This window comes from Acipenser ruthenus, chromosome 28 (genome assembly GCF_902713425.1).
Source record: "Acipenser ruthenus chromosome 28, fAciRut3.2 maternal haplotype, whole genome shotgun sequence".
In the NCBI taxonomy this organism is placed as follows: Eukaryota; Metazoa; Chordata; class Actinopteri; order Acipenseriformes; family Acipenseridae; genus Acipenser; species Acipenser ruthenus.
The window spans coordinates 5,088,961-5,104,919 of NC_081216.1; the positions used below are offsets into that span (position 1 = coordinate 5,088,961).

The following is a 15,959-nucleotide window of genomic DNA, read 5'->3' on the forward strand; positions in this document are numbered from 1 at the left end:
GTGGTTTTGGGTGCCTTATGGCCTGTAGCTTAATGAGCACACAAGTGTGACCTTACAAAGCAATATAATTGCTTGGAGTATATCCTCCAAGCAATGCTTGGTCAATTTGGTCAAATAACAATAGCATCCATTTTTTGTGGTTTTGTACTTTGCATCTGGTGCATCTTTGATATACATACTTTCCTCTTTAGATTACAATGACTGTAGCATCTGGGGAGTCTGTGACCAGCTCTGTGAGGATCGGGTAGGCACCCATCACTGCAGCTGTGCAAATGGCTATTTCCTGGAACAAGGCAGGCACTGCAAAGCCAACATCACCGGTAAGAAGAGCTGTAACAACAGTGGGAATCATTCGGCTTTTATTCCAAAGAGAGTTTACATACAAATATGTTTAAACATACTTTGTTTTTTACATTGTACTTGGAGTGCTGTGGTTAGTTCATGAAGAAGATGGCCATCACATTCATGATATTTCCTCTATTTATCTTTATCACAGTTCCTATTATTTGGTACTTTGTAAAACTCTGTAAGGATGTGCTTCTTACCCATTAATTCCGTTGAGATGCAAGATTCACCCCAGTTTCTCTCTACCTGCCTAGTTGGTCTTCCAGAGTTTCTCTTTTCCAATGGACGGGACATCATGGTCGGTGACATCCACGGGAGAAATATGAGGGTGCTGGTAGAGTCTCCAAGCAAGGGCCAGGCTATGGGGGTGGCTTACCATTGGGTGTCACAGCGCATCTTCTGGACTGACATATCGCAGAGAAAGGTGAGTAATCCCATTGAATGTGTATCTGAGTGTTAGTTATCATTTCCAAGATAGTTAAAGCTGTTTATATTCTGTTAAGTTTGTTATCTTTCATTCTCTATTTTGGTTTCTGCTTAGATTATTAAATGTTCTTTTCCAACCACTTCCATAACTATAAAAAAATGGTCAATGTCAATGGTGGTAAATGTAGAACTACTTAGAGAATTTCTTTTTAATTATTTGGCAACATTCATTTGTGAGCCTGTTAAATGCTTATCTAAGCAGAAACAACAATAGGGCATCATACAGAACACACATTATAGGATATTAAATGATAAGAAATTAAATATACAAAAAAAAATGTTTTAAGTGTGTTTCTTGTGGGAGTTTGAGTTCTTATAAAAAAAAAAAAAAAAAAAAAAAAACGATTTAAAATACTTACTTTTTTTTAGGCAGTAACTCTTCCTGAGCAGATTTTTTTAAAATATATATTTCTACAGAAACAAAAATGTGGAAATGTTTGCCGTTTATTTTCTTTAAAAAAAGTCAAATTCCCCAAAGCTCCATGGATTAGATTGCCTTTTAGTGGCAATCGCTGCTTTTCTTGTGACATATTTTCAATGTCAACTTAGTTCCTTCATGTGACCTCTGTCACCTCTCAAATTTGATCAGAAGTGCTGCCTGAAGTATCTGCAAGGAGAGAACGATACATTTTCTTCACTAACAGCTTCAAATAAATTACCATTAAAAAATCTATTTCACCTTTACCATAATTTAGTGTGTATTTCATGTTAGATCTAAGATCTATTAGGTAAGATTTACTGGAATTATTTTGTTCTCACCATGTACTTTATGATTGTTAAATAGACCCCAACTTTTCAAAAATAATATTGCTGTAATGTCTTATGTTAACAATGAATCCAGTATTATTTCTCCCCTAGGTGTTCTCTGTCAAGTTTGATGGTACAGATATGAAAGAGGTTTTGTCGGTGTCGGTTGACAGCCCTGAGAACATTGCTGTTGACTGGATTAATTACAAGCTGTACATTGTAGAAAGCACTGTGAATAGGATTGATATCTGTGATCTGGATGGAGGCAACAGGCTAACTCTGCTAGCTGAGAACCTTAAGAACCCTCATGGACTGGCTTTGGACCCTACTGTTGGGTAGGTTGGTAGGATACGTAGCTCCCCACAATACAACCAATATGCTACATACAGTACATCCTATACACGGCCTAGCTGTTAAATCCCCATGCTCAGCATAACTGACAAACACAATAAACCCATCAAATTACTTGTAAGAAATAAAACATTTAGATTGCAGTGTATCTCTCCTGTGTTCATCCCATGCATTGAACATACAGCACAATTTGAATGTTAAACAACAACACGTTTTGTGTTTAATATCAGTTAATGAGCATGCTTTTTGTTTTATAATAAGTAAAAAAAAAAAAAAAATGTTAAAAACATGTGCTCTCCTTCTTATTTGCAGGTACATGTTCTTCAGTGATATTAGCAATTTTAATAATGAGCCCAAACTGGAACGAGCCTACATGGATGGCAGTAATAGAATAGACCTGGTAAAGACTAAACTGGGTGCCCCTTCAGGAATATCTCTAGATCTCATCACCAAGAGAGTCTACTGGGTGGACAGTCACTTTGACTACATTGAAACGGTCACCTATGCTGGATTAGACAGGTAAGACTATAGCATTTGCAGAGCCATTCCCTTAGGGCAAAGTACAAATAGAGTCATCTAGAAACTGGAGAGTGTTCAGGAGGACTGGGTTAGTAAGAGAAAATGGACATCTGAAGCCATTCCATGCAGAGAGGCAACTATGTGATAATTCTGGCAATTCTGAAACACTTGTTATGCAGAATATATTAGAATTGTTGACATTATTGATGAATTTAGAGACATAAAAATATGTCTCAAAACAAAAGGGAAAACCAGAGTTTTTTAGAGCCTAGATAATCCAAACCACACCACTGTGCCAAAAAGCTCAACTCTTCATTTCAGGAAAATGGTTCTCAGTGGGGGGAATGATGTACCTCACCCTTTTGGCTTGGCCGTGTTTGAGAACAACGTCTACTTCACTGACTGGACAAAAATGGGCATCATTCGAGCGAACCGTTTCAACGGGAGTAATCCCACCCTGCTGTACCACTCCACAGAACACCCAGGACATATGGTCATTAAACATGCAGTCCTGCAGCCAATTGGTAAGTAGAGAAAAACATTTAGAAGTAATAATATTGTACCCTGAAGTGTATTGAATTACAAAACTAGTAGTAGTTTTAATTGTATTTATTGTTAACAAGATACGTCACAAAAAATACTGATGTAGCATTAGCATATGTGTAGCAGAATTGCAGTACTGGGGATAATAAGGCAACAAATCATTTTTTAATGTGAATGGTTAATAGTGTTAATTTCAGTCGGTATTAGGTTTACAATTAAAACTACCAATATATAAAGGTTAACCATACATTTCTAGTTACCTGCTTTCCTTTGAGGGAGTACAATTACAGTATAGAGAGCATACACTTTAATAAGTCTGCCATTTGCAGTATGCATCACTAAGCTTAAACTAACAACTGAGCAAAGTACCTTTGAGTTGCCATATGTTAAAAAAAACCAAAAAAAGTTCAACTTTGTTTCAATTTAAGAAGAAACAGTTGTCCATTTTTTTTACACTGGGTCACAGTTAGCAGTATTTACACATTTGTTTCTAAATAGATGCATTACATTATAAAACTAAGAGAAGTTATAATATAAGGTAGCCCAATTACTATGAGTTTTGGAGCATTGGTTGTGTTTTTTCACTACTCTTCATCTTATACAATGAAGTGATGAATCCCTGTGGGAGACACAATGGGGGCTGCCAGCAGATCTGTGTTCTGAGCCACAGGTCAGACAACGACGGGCTGGGCTACCGCTGCAAGTGTAAGATGGGATACGACCTCCAGGCAGATGGGAGGACCTGCTTCAGTAAGTATAGACCTCCCCTCCATCTGTAGGTAAAGAGCATCCCGAGGCTTAGCCCATGAGCTGCCGTTGCTCAGGTAATGCAAGTGTGTTTCTAGGGTCAAACTTCAAGAGCTTTACTTATTTTGGTGATGATTCACAGCAAAGAAACAAAACAGTTGTTATTGTTTCAAAAAGCTGGGGAAACATCTACCATTAATTCTCACAATATTGTGCTGAAGGCTAAATGCAAGGGGGGTCTCTACTAACAGTAGTAAATTCCTACCACGCTATGCCAGGCTGTATCCAGTTTCATTGTCCCTCACCAAGATTCACAAGCACCAACATTTAGTATCATGTATGTCACCTTTTATTTAAATAAGTCATTAATGGTTTCCACATTTTAATAAATTAATTTAGCTTTCCTGTTTACTCTTGTGAATATGTTTCGGTAGCACTTTAGGTTACAGTGCACAAATAACCATGTAATTATGCTGTAATTTTATGGTAATAATCCAGTTTTACTGGGTAAATACCAATTGTTTTCCGTTCTTTCATTGTAATTACTGTTGGAATAAGTACGTAGTTAAATGAAAATGGTCTTGTTTCCTGTTATAATTACAATTTTAACAATTTGCTGTTGCCTGTGATCTTAAAGTGGTATTCTCATTAATGCAGTTACTGATTGCAATGAGAAACAGACAGCAAATAAATGAAGTTATTCAGTTACAGTATTGCAGTCTATGGAAAACTAGATTATTACCATAGAATTACACAGCAATTACATAGTTATTTGTGCACTGTAATCTAAAGTGCTACCTATGTTTCTATATTATATATTTATTTATGTGTATTAAAATGTTTATGTATACCTATATCTTTGTTATTATTCATAATCTGTTCCTTACATTCAGGAATATGTGATACATATAAAAATGTACATGTGACATACAGATGACAGCGCCACCATCTGATAATTCAAATAATGTATGCTAAAATATGTTAATACCAAGTTTCATGACAACTGAATACAGGGTTTTCCATATTTAAGGAAAAATGTAAAGTGTGACATAAGGTTTATACGTACAGATGTGTTTCCTCCCCTGCTGAGGATAATAAGAGAGTTCAATAGTGAGAGATAGAGAGAATGGAATATTTCATTGATTTTGATAGAACTGGCCCAGTTTCTCCTGCTGGCCTCCGGGACAGCGGTGCGAGGGATCCCTCTCAACATCTCCCTGCAGGAGGATGTCATTCTTCCGATAAGCGCCACTCCTTCCTACTTCACTGGATTGGACTATGACGGAGCCCTGGATACCATCTATTTTAACGACTTGTACAAACCCCTGCTTTACAAAGCAAAGGTTGATGGAACAGGTAAGGGCTAAAATGCTACATGAGTATACTTCCATTCCAGTACTTCCATCAGCCATACTGTACCTCATAGTGACATGGCGTAGAAAACCCTGTAATCTAAACTACACTCATCCAGTTTAGCTCTATATTAATCATGGTATTGTCATAGTTTAATGTTCTTCCATATCTTTAAAGAGTAAGTAGCGGGGTCAAGAAATAAATAAATTGTGTTACACGTCCCCACGTGTTGCTACAACTGTTTAAATAACGTACCTGTATTTTTTCTTTTCATTAACATCCTGACAACTTGTTACACATACAACTTTAAAATCTGTTTCAAAAGCTCTTTTCAAAATGTCCACTCTAGTGGACTGATAGTGTAAGGATTATATTGCCCACATAGTCATACAAGTAACACAGCAATAACAATCCATGATGTGGTACGAAAAAGAAAAGAACAAGCAATTGTTATTTTTTGTATTTATTTTTTTGGTTAAACGCGCTTCCTCATGTTATTTAGACCACAGATTTAAAACCCCTGAGCACTAGAGCTTTGAAACAGACTTTAAAGTTATAACTGTAAAAACAAAAACAATAACAATGAAAAGAAAAATCACAGGTTCATTATTTAACACTATAACTGCCGGGCGTACATACATACCTAGAACTACCGTAGCGGTCTTTTTTTATATAAAAATGCGTATAAAGCGACCGCAGCGTTACACGCTACGAAACTGTTCAGTGTTAACTGCAGTGTGTTTATTTTAACATACCAAACATAGTGCTTACCTTTAATTCCAATTTCCTCACTTGTATTTTCCCAAAGTTTCTTTGTAAATCAGACGTTCCCCCATCTTGCCTGTGATATTTGGAGCGTAAAAACGTTGGTTTGGGAAAAATTTCGTGTTTTGATGTTATTGTTTGTTTTCCTTAATTGTCTGTGACACGGTTTTTGCAGCCTGCTTGTTACACGTGAAGGAAACCTGTTACAACACGAGCACTGCACGAGACTTGGGGGTGGTGTTGGAAGGGGACTTATGATTGCAAATGCTGGGCTATAAAACAGAGTGGTTTGGCTGTTTTATACAAGTGTTTTTTGTTTAACCTTTTATTTTGTGCCTGAGTTCGACTATTATTCAGTAACTTTTTTAGTTTTTTGTTTTTCAATATAATCATGCCTAAGACTTGCTGTGCAGTCCTACATTGTGTTGGTCTATTCATTTTAACAAGACAATAAGCATTTTTAAATAGAAAATAAGTATTTTTACAGCTGTTGATAAATAAATCACGTCTGAAAATGTCTCCTGTAGCTATTCAAAACAAGCGCAAAGCTCTCAAGTTCAGCAGCACTAAGCTATGACAGTCAAAATGACAGTAGCAGTAGTTCTAGGTATAACGTAGTATATCTCCATAAGTTTCTGCAACCCTGGGTCTACTGATGGTTTGAGATGTTTAATATATATAATTTAGGAAAAGTCAAAAAAGCACAGGTGCCTAGCTGCCAAATCAGTGGAGAAAAATGCATTTAAAAACTGTGATGCCCCAAAAAGACCGCTCCGGTAGTTCTAGTGTTAAACAGTTGTAAAAACACGTGGGGATGTACAAGGCAGGAGGCTGTTTGGCCCAGTGGTTAAAGAAATGGGCTTGTAATCAGGAGGTCCCTGGCTCAATCACTGACTCACTGTGTGACCCTGAGCAAGTCACTTGACTTCCTTGTGCTCTAGTCTCTCTAAGTCACCTTGGATAAAGGTGTCTGCTAAACAAAAATAATAATAATAAAATATTATTCAGAACCCTGCTAATTACACTTTAAACATATGAAGCTATATGTTAGCAAGATACATTATACAATTTTATTGTACTATATACCTATGTTCCTGCATTTTGGTGGCAGTAAATTCCATGTACTTGGATACTCCAAATGCCCATCTCCCTGCCTCCCCCTTTACAACACCAGATCACTCTTATAACCTTTTACCATAAGGTCACTACATCATTAAAGAGTTCAAATACTCTTGACACATGTTAGATGAGTGATAGAAGTACCCAAAATATGTTTGTGCTTGTAGGGATGGAGGTGGTGTCAGGTCACAGAGTTGACGGGATCGAAGCCATGACCTTTGATTGGATCTCCAAGATCTTGTACTGGACATCTAAGACTTACAGGGCCATCACTGCTTTCAAAGTGACGGACAAGTCGAGACTGGACATCATCCAAAACCTCAACAACCCCAGGGGGATAGCGGTGCACCCTGCAGTTGGGTAAGTATACTGTTAATCTCGGAGGGCTGATCCAAATAATAGCTGTGTTCAGTGTTTTTGTTACTGTGCTCATTGACACAGCTATTATCTCCCCCATTCCCCATTCCGAATGCACAGAGACTGATCAGATCAGTAGTCATTCCAGTGGTCCTCGATTACCATGGGCAGGTGTAACTGAGGATACAGATGCTGCAGTATTTACTATGCCCTAACCATCATCAACCATCAAATCAAGCCAAGTGAGCGACGCATCACATGGTTCATCTCCTGTGTATATAATTGCCTTACAACTTGCATACCCTGCTCCTAAGTTTTGCTTGTCATCTGATAATTTTCCCCAATGCCAAGTTTATTCTTTCTAATGCGTATCCACTCTTGATCTCCTGAAATAACACGTCTCTCTATACATTGGCAGTTACCTGTTTTGGACAGATTGGTATCGTCCTGCTAAGATCATGAGATCCTGGTGTGATGGATCTCATGCAATTCCTATTGTGAATACCACCCTGGGCTGGCCAAATGGACTAGCTGTGGACTATAAGTATGTAATTTATCAACTGACAATATATTTTGTTCTGGGGCTAGGTGGTGCAGTGTGTTAATTAACTAGTGGAAGGCCAAGAAATTAGATTGATGATCAAAGTCAGTGAACTGTTTTATTCATATCACAAGACCACCACACAGTTCAGCACAGTTTGGACTGTTCATCAAAAAGTTATATTGAATTGGATGGGTAGGGAGATTAATAAGCTCCCTCTGTCACTGCTTATGTAATCCGTGCTCTGTGGATGCAGTCTATAGTAAGTGCTAGTCATCAACACCAAAAAAGGTAGTTGACTACTACTCTCTAATCTCTTCCATAGGGTCTATCCTCACAGGCTGTACTGGGTTGATGCTCTCTTTGACACCATTGAACACAGTAATACTGATGGCTTGGATAGACAGAAATTTTCAAATATCGGGCAGATCACTCATCCCTTTAGCCTGACAGTCCACACAGGTGAGTGATATTGGAAAACCCTCCATTCAAACACAGTCTGACATCATGGAACAGAGGGGTTAATCTGATCACCCATATGTGGTGGTTCACTATAAGGTTGTCAGAGTCAATTTAAAAGCTATCAGAAGGAGCTAGAATATAATTTAAAATAAGATATTTCTGACAGATAAAAGCAAATTACATATTTCATATGGCGTTATCACAGGGAAGACATTACACAATCTTACAAGAGATGAGGTGTACAGTTTTTCATTTAAATGCAAAGACTGCCTCGTCCATATTGGTATGTTTAAATGGCTTGGACCAAAGTTCTCTGCATCTCTGGTGAAGTTGGGTATACCTAGACACTTGTGAGAATTGTGAGTCCTCAGAATTTTTGTATCGCCAGTTTTGCTGCCCAATTCGAAATGCCTAATTTGAATGTTCGCCTCAGCCCACTTTCCGATCAGGAGGACTGATAATCAACCTATGAACTCAGTTTCTGTTGTCAAGGCAATTGCCTCTATTCACCCGCTGAACCCTGAAGGAGAGAGCCAGCTTGCAGAGATGGAAATAACTCCTGTTGCATAGCAGTTTGATCCATTCCTAGTTTTACTATGCATTTAACAACGCTTGTTACCCATACATTGTGGCTGCTCAAGCTTGCAGTAAAACCTGGAGTTGGTGAAGTTGCTATGTAATGGGAGTCTTATTTCCATTCCTGGCTTGACAAGTCTCCTCCTGGACTCATCCGGGCCTGACCAGTATGAGCCATTGAAGTGAGATGAAGCAAACAATTCGCAGACAATTTTCCTCCCTAACCCCACGGAACCACAAAGGCAATTAATCTTGTGCAACGTATCTATCTATTTATTTATTTATTTAATTGTTTAAGGATTTTCATAGGGGTGCACCGATAAAGATTTTCTTGGCCGATACCGATAGCTGTTTGTTGTCTACCCATATCGGCCGATACCGATAGGATACTGATAATAATAGATAGTGCAGTTAATAGATATAGACATATGGCTTATATGTAAACTGCTTTATAATTATAAGTGTTAAAAAATTAACAGATATTGTTTACTTGTTGCATTTACTTCAGAAAATGAATACAAAGAATAATCTAGTATTATATTGTGTGCTTGACAGCAATTCATTCCTTTTACAACAGTCACACAAAAATAACATTTTGCATTTGTAATAGTAAAAACACTTCTGTAGAAAAAAGACATTAACTTTTATAGCCACTTGCTGTCAAACATTGCGTATTGTAACTTCTTCCTATACTGTACAGTAAACCACGTTCGTTAAATTCCTGTTTCAAGCATGTACTGCTTAAATATGCAGCACAACTTAAATTGTTCACTTAATCAAAAAAAAGAAAGATGTCATAAAAATATTAAATCTCGACACAGTAATCAATTTCTGCTTCAAAATCCCGCTGAATACACCCGCAACCAATGCAGATTAAGCAAGATCAACAAACATTACAAAAGGCCATTTTCAAGTACATTGTGTGATGATAAAAAATAATAATAATAATAATAATAATAATAATAATAATAATAATAATAATAATAATAATAATGTAACAACCCGGCAGTCTGCGCTAACTAAGAGGAGGCCTTTTTTTCCTTATATCGGTGCCATGCCGATACGCAACTGATTATTGGTGCACCCCTAATTTTTGTCATTTCAAAATTAACCAAGTGCAGTAAATCCAATGACAAAGCGTTCTCAATGCTACAGCCTCCGACAGTGCAAATATTCCTAAATTATGTCACACCTTTTTGTTTTGCACTCTAGACCACCTTTATGTATCTGATTGGAGAACTGAATCTGTGTACCGACTGAGGAAGAGGGACGGCGGGGACATTTCTCTCATTCGCAGGGGTGTCATGTATATCACGACAGTGAAGCTTTATGATCCTAGCCTTCAAAGCAGTGAGTATTTGCACAGCTCAAATCAAATGGTGACAGTACAGCTACACACTCACATAAATTGTGCTATTTCTATACAGTACATGGAACTTAACATTTTGCAGCTAGTTTCATTTTATTTAGTCTGATAAAATTGGTAATTAGTAAAACAATAATGACTTGTTTAGTTAACTGATAACTGATATTTCATACCCATACCAAGTTGCTTTTAATGGGATCATATTGTGAGTACATACACATTTTGGATTCAGATTGATGAAATCTTTATAGTACTAAATCTGTACAGAATCCTACTCAGGCAGTCTAGTACCAGTATATAAGGTTCACAGTTAGGTATTGTCTGTACAGGCTACAAGCTAAAGGAAGCTTTCTTGTGTTTTGACTCTGTTAGGCATTATCAACCAGTGCAACGGTACCTTTACTCCCAATGGGGAGTGCAGTCATTTCTGTTTCCCTGTCCCCCTTGGTCGGGTGTGTGGCTGTCCCTACGGCATGAAACTCGGGCAAAACCAGCGGGACTGCGTTCCTGATGACTCAGGCGAGCCACCAGAACAGAGCTGTGGCTCCTTAGCATTCTCCTGCGACGAGGGACGCTGTGTCCCAAACTGGTACAAGTGCGATGGAATCAAAGACTGCCTGGATAACACTGATGAGGCCAACTGCACTTCTCATGGTGAGTTGAGAGAAACTGCCAAACAATAAAACTCCAGTGATCCACAATCATGTTCAATTGTATATTACAATTACATTGTATTGCTGTCTGTTTACTAAATCCTTCCATAGTTCAGTCTTTTGTCCATTTTTCATAAAGTAGAATGGTCCTCGCCGAAAAGTTTTTGGTTTAGGGACAAAAGTTTTCTTCCCAATGTTCTTGCTAGTTTAGGCTTCCGTTTACACTTTTGCAAAATCTTCCTTGGAAACCTGTGTGCCACTACAGCACTAAAATAGCAATGTATAACCAGTGAACAATTGATACATTTTTTCTTGTTTTTTGGGGTTTATTTTTATGCAAACTGTTCAATTTTTTTTTTTTGTAAAATGGTTGGTAGTTGGTCGTTGTTAGAAAGACAATTAAACAGAGGTTTGATACATTTGGGGATATAGATATACAGTAGATTGTGGCCTTGATACTGAATACAGGGTTGGACTTCATATTAGGTGACTTTACGATGTCGTCTATAGGAGTAAACTATAAAAGTTGGCCTCAGTTGTGAAGTGGTCATTTTAATGAGGCACATCCTCATTGTGTTTATCAATGTTGCCCCACAGGAGTAACGTGTTCCCCGTCAGCATTCACATGTGGGAACCGGCGGTGCCTCCCTCTATACTGGCGCTGCGATGGAGAGGACGACTGTGGGGATGGCAGTGATGAAGCTAACTGCCCCACAAAGGGGCCAGCTAACTGCAGAGATGGCTACTTCACCTGTGACAACGGCTACTGCATCCCAAACTACTGGCTCTGCGACACCAACAACGACTGTGGGGACAGCTCTGACGAAAAAAACTGCAGTAAGTTGTAATTAATTAGCATCTCAGCCTATTGATTTGAATGGAAAAGCAAGGGCTGAACACAAACTTCAAACTATGTGGTTCAAAGTCTTACTATTCAACAAAAGAAGTGTGTGTCTTATGCTGATGTCAGTGAAAGTCTCGCAGTCACATATTCAGAATGTCCTGTATGCTGTCTTAAAGAGTAAATAGCTTCAAAATAGCTGGTAATTTGAAGAAATTGTTTCCAAGGATCCATTTTTATGATTAGCACTAGAAATATTATCGCTGGTCCTCTTTTCTTACATAAAAGATTTGTTGCTTGTTTTTTTTTATTAGAACTCTGCTGCTTCCTGTTACCTAATCACTTCCTGTGCATTTTCACCCCTGGAAGTAGCAGTTTCAACTCTTTAAGCGGGGCTGGCAGAGTTGAAAGTTAACATTGTGTGAGAAATATCACTAGTTTTTAAGGTTCATAGCCCCTTTTAATACAGACCCAGACACAAAACTTCAGGTTTTTAGGCACTTGGGTACCATTTTTATTATTTACAAAAAATAAAAATCAACTGAAAACAAAACAAAAACCTAACACACATGGAGTACTAACTAAAACTTTTCACAATCCCTAAACTAACAAACAGGACAGCTAAGCTGTTTACCAGTCACCAAACATAAACAGTACAACACAAACAAAAAGGTTTACATGCTACCTTTTTTACACCACACAGGTCTTTTCACAATGAAAGCCTCTCTTCACACAGACTGGAGACTGCCCAGAACAAACTTTTTGCCTGGTTTAAATACCTGCCTGCTTATTACAGGCAGGTAGCACCAATTAAACTATAAACCAGGTATCAGGGAACCTCCCTGCCACAATTGTCACATAATTTGAATGGAATGAGAAAAGCTTGGGATTCGCCAGATAAACTCAGACATGTCAAGGCAAATTTAGAGAAAAATCAAGATATCTCAATATAGGAGCAACAGAACCCCCAAAGCACTCAGAATGATTGCAAATGTAAAATAGGAAGGGAAATATATACATTTTTAAATTTGAACCTCAGGTATGCTTATGTGAATGCCCAGTCCTTCATTTCCTCATTCCAAAATGTAATTCTGTGACCTTTCAACTGTGTTGGATTGATGTATAGAATAGTATAGAGCCGTACAAGACATTTTATAATGAGAGAAAACTGGGCAGATATTTACAGACTGCACTGTTGTGGAAAAAGTTTGAAACTCATTATTACACAGTAGAAACTCAATACTTACCACAGGGTTTCAAACATCCCTTCAGTGAAGAATAAACAGGTTGGAGGCTAGTCTCACATTGCAAGTTTCTGTTTATCTGACAGGTTCCTCCAGCACATGTCGCCCTGACCAGTTCCTGTGCCCAGATCACCGCTGCATCTCCAATGCCTATGTCTGCGATGGAGACCTGGACTGTGCAGATGGCGTAGATGAAAAGGACTGTGGTAAGGCATTGTAATTTATACCTTTCACATGATCTCAATTCATATATCTTCTATAATTCTTCAGAAAAGCAAGGCTTGCCTTTTAGAGTTGTGCGGTATTTTGCAGCTCAAGCAATTAATTATGTACCACACTGTAGTGCCTGAAGGGGGGGGGGGGGGGGGGGGGGGGGTATGATTATAACATAAATATTATAATGAAACGACAAACAATTGAATATAAGACGTAGTTTTATTCAGGAATGTCATATAAAGCATCTTCACAATCAAAACATTGTAAATAAATGGACATTTGAACAGAAAAGTGTTTATATACAGACATATTACATAAAGAGCAACCTCAAAAAACAGTAAAAAATGTAATGTAATGTTTATTTTCAAATATTTGAAAATAAATTGCTGTATATACAGGTATATCATGTACATACAAAACTGTACAACTGAAACAATGTAAATAAGTATAATTTTGTTTTAAATAAATCGATTTATATTGCCTACATAACAAAGCGCATATAAGCAACCAAAGCTATGTGTTTATACACAGGCATACAATAATCAAAATGACATGAATAAATAAACATTTGAACAGAATAGGCTTCATTTACTATCGTTTACAAAGTCTAAGTGCTGGCACAAATCACACAGATCCTGCGCTTTTCAACATATGCAGTGCACTTACTGCAGACTGTCTTTGCGCATTTGGCACAGCTATCAACAGTAACCCAGGCTTCTGGCACCAAATGCTCCACGGGCATATACTAGTGCAGTAAAAGCTTCTAATTTCTCCAAGGGCATTGACCAGGGATCAACTTGTAGTTGTCAGTGGGCTTCTGCTTCAGTGCAACGTTAAATGTGGTGAAGGGTATGCATGTCAATCAATAAGCGAAAAGCACTCAACGTTGTGTTTTGTATATGCTGTGGGCCCTTGAACTTCCCTCAAAATATTATGTTCACCCCTCCTACCTGCAGCACACCATTTTAATTCGTACTGCGATAGGTAATTGCTTCTCATCAACTAAACTCTCCAATTAATTTCATGAGTCTTCCTCTCCTTTCTCAACTGCACAAACCCGCTGCATTAAAAGAATCCCATTACAAACATAGGAGGCTTGTTGCTAGGGAGCTGATGTCACTGCCCTGTGACTTTTGCTCGTGCATTGCTGCCACAAGTGAACACCTCGTTGTCTAAAATAAAAACCGCTTCAGCAAGTAGATATTTAATTTGCTTTGTGTTATTGTGCAATATGTGTGTATATGATAACAGTATGATATTAATGTTGTGTTTTTATATATTTTTGTTTGTGATGTGCAGTACTGTACAGTAACAGTAATTCTAAGTGCAATTGCCTATGTATATTGCAGCTAAGGCATGCACAGTTAGACAGTAAAAAATGGGGAGACAACTCCAGGACCGCTATATAACGGGGAAGTAATCCATCCCATAATAAATAATAAATACAAAATAAGTGCACAACAGAAACAATGACGTTCACACCCCTTACATTACACCTGGAGCTGTGTTTCAGACACAGTTGAATCCAAAATGTTAATGTTTTATAGCCCTTTTTTGAGGATCTTTCTGCCATCACTTTGCAAATCAGCTATTGTTTTTTTTTGTTTTTTTGCTCCCTAACAGAGTTCAGCTGCACAGCAAATCAGTTCGCCTGTGCTAGTGGAGATAAGTGCATCGCAGATAATTACAGATGTGATGGAGTCTTTGACTGCAGAGATCATTCCGATGAAGTAGGATGTCGTAAGTAAAGCCTGGGTGGAATTCTCTGACAGAAGGGTATTGCAGTGAGCTCTTTGCAATAACAAGTAATAACACAATGCTCTTTGATTTAAATTGTTTGTATTCCATATAGAAAACAGATGCCATTATATGAATGTATATGTTACGGGGAAAGACTTTGGGCAAAGCTCGAAATAAAAATTAAAGTAACTTATTTCAGGCTTTGCCTGGGCAAACTGCGGTGTGCCCACTGCTTATCACTCCCTCTGTTCTTTAATTCCTGTTCTGAGTGACAGGCAGACCTTCGGAACAAGGAACATTGCAACAAAAATTAACATGAGAAACCCCATTGACACTTGCGTATAAAACAGACAGTATTATTAATAGCTGTAGCTGGGCGACTTTGTGGTGATGTCCCCAGACCAGGAAGTTGACACACACACAGGTACTACGGGTTGATGTATTTCTTTCTTTTAAATAAAGAAAAAACACCATACATTTATCTACAAGCAATATGCCCTGCCCCCTATTTACATACAGGGCTCTACCCTGCCACATTATAGTGTGGTCCAGTGGTTAAAGTCCAGGGCTTGTAATCAGAAGGTAACTGGTTCAAATCCCACCACTGCCACTGATGGTCACTGGTTCAAATCCCACCTCTGCCACTGATTGACTCACTTTGTGACCATGAGCAAGTCACTTAACCTCCTTGTGCTCCATCCTGCGGATGAGATGTTAAATCATTTTAAATCAATGTCCCATTGTAAGTAAATCTGCATATAATGCACAGTTCACAGCCTACCTCTGTAAAGCACTTTGTAATGGTGGTCCACTATGAAAGGCGCTATATAAAAATAAATATATTATTATATTATCCCCCCCTCACCTTGTGCGCAGCACACATGGCCCCAACGGCAACCTTCCCCCTCCCCTAAAACACAACCACCCACTCTCAAGTCCCCTACTGTCCTTCTCCCACCTTCATGGCTGGACCGAGACCCAGCGACAG

At 38.2% G+C, this 15,959-nt stretch overlaps 1 protein-coding gene across 1 annotated transcript in view; it reads left to right on the top strand.

The window, feature by feature from the left end:
• The window catches only part of lrp2b (low density lipoprotein receptor-related protein 2b), a 96,375-nt gene that overhangs the window by 7,325 nt on the left and 73,091 nt on the right, over positions 1–15,959 (top strand). The window contains exons 5-19 of the mRNA XM_034057061.3: positions 192–320; positions 600–769; positions 1,690–1,913; positions 2,242–2,448; positions 2,770–2,972; positions 3,601–3,741; positions 4,891–5,094; positions 7,143–7,335; positions 7,751–7,876; positions 8,199–8,335; positions 10,124–10,261; positions 10,650–10,931; positions 11,528–11,767; positions 13,102–13,221; positions 14,855–14,971. Coding sequence (XP_033912952.3) covers positions 192–320; positions 600–769; positions 1,690–1,913; positions 2,242–2,448; positions 2,770–2,972; positions 3,601–3,741; positions 4,891–5,094; positions 7,143–7,335; positions 7,751–7,876; positions 8,199–8,335; positions 10,124–10,261; positions 10,650–10,931; positions 11,528–11,767; positions 13,102–13,221; positions 14,855–14,971 — 2,631 coding nt within the window. The remainder of the gene's footprint in view (positions 1–191; positions 321–599; positions 770–1,689; positions 1,914–2,241; positions 2,449–2,769; positions 2,973–3,600; positions 3,742–4,890; positions 5,095–7,142; positions 7,336–7,750; positions 7,877–8,198; positions 8,336–10,123; positions 10,262–10,649; positions 10,932–11,527; positions 11,768–13,101; positions 13,222–14,854; positions 14,972–15,959) is intronic.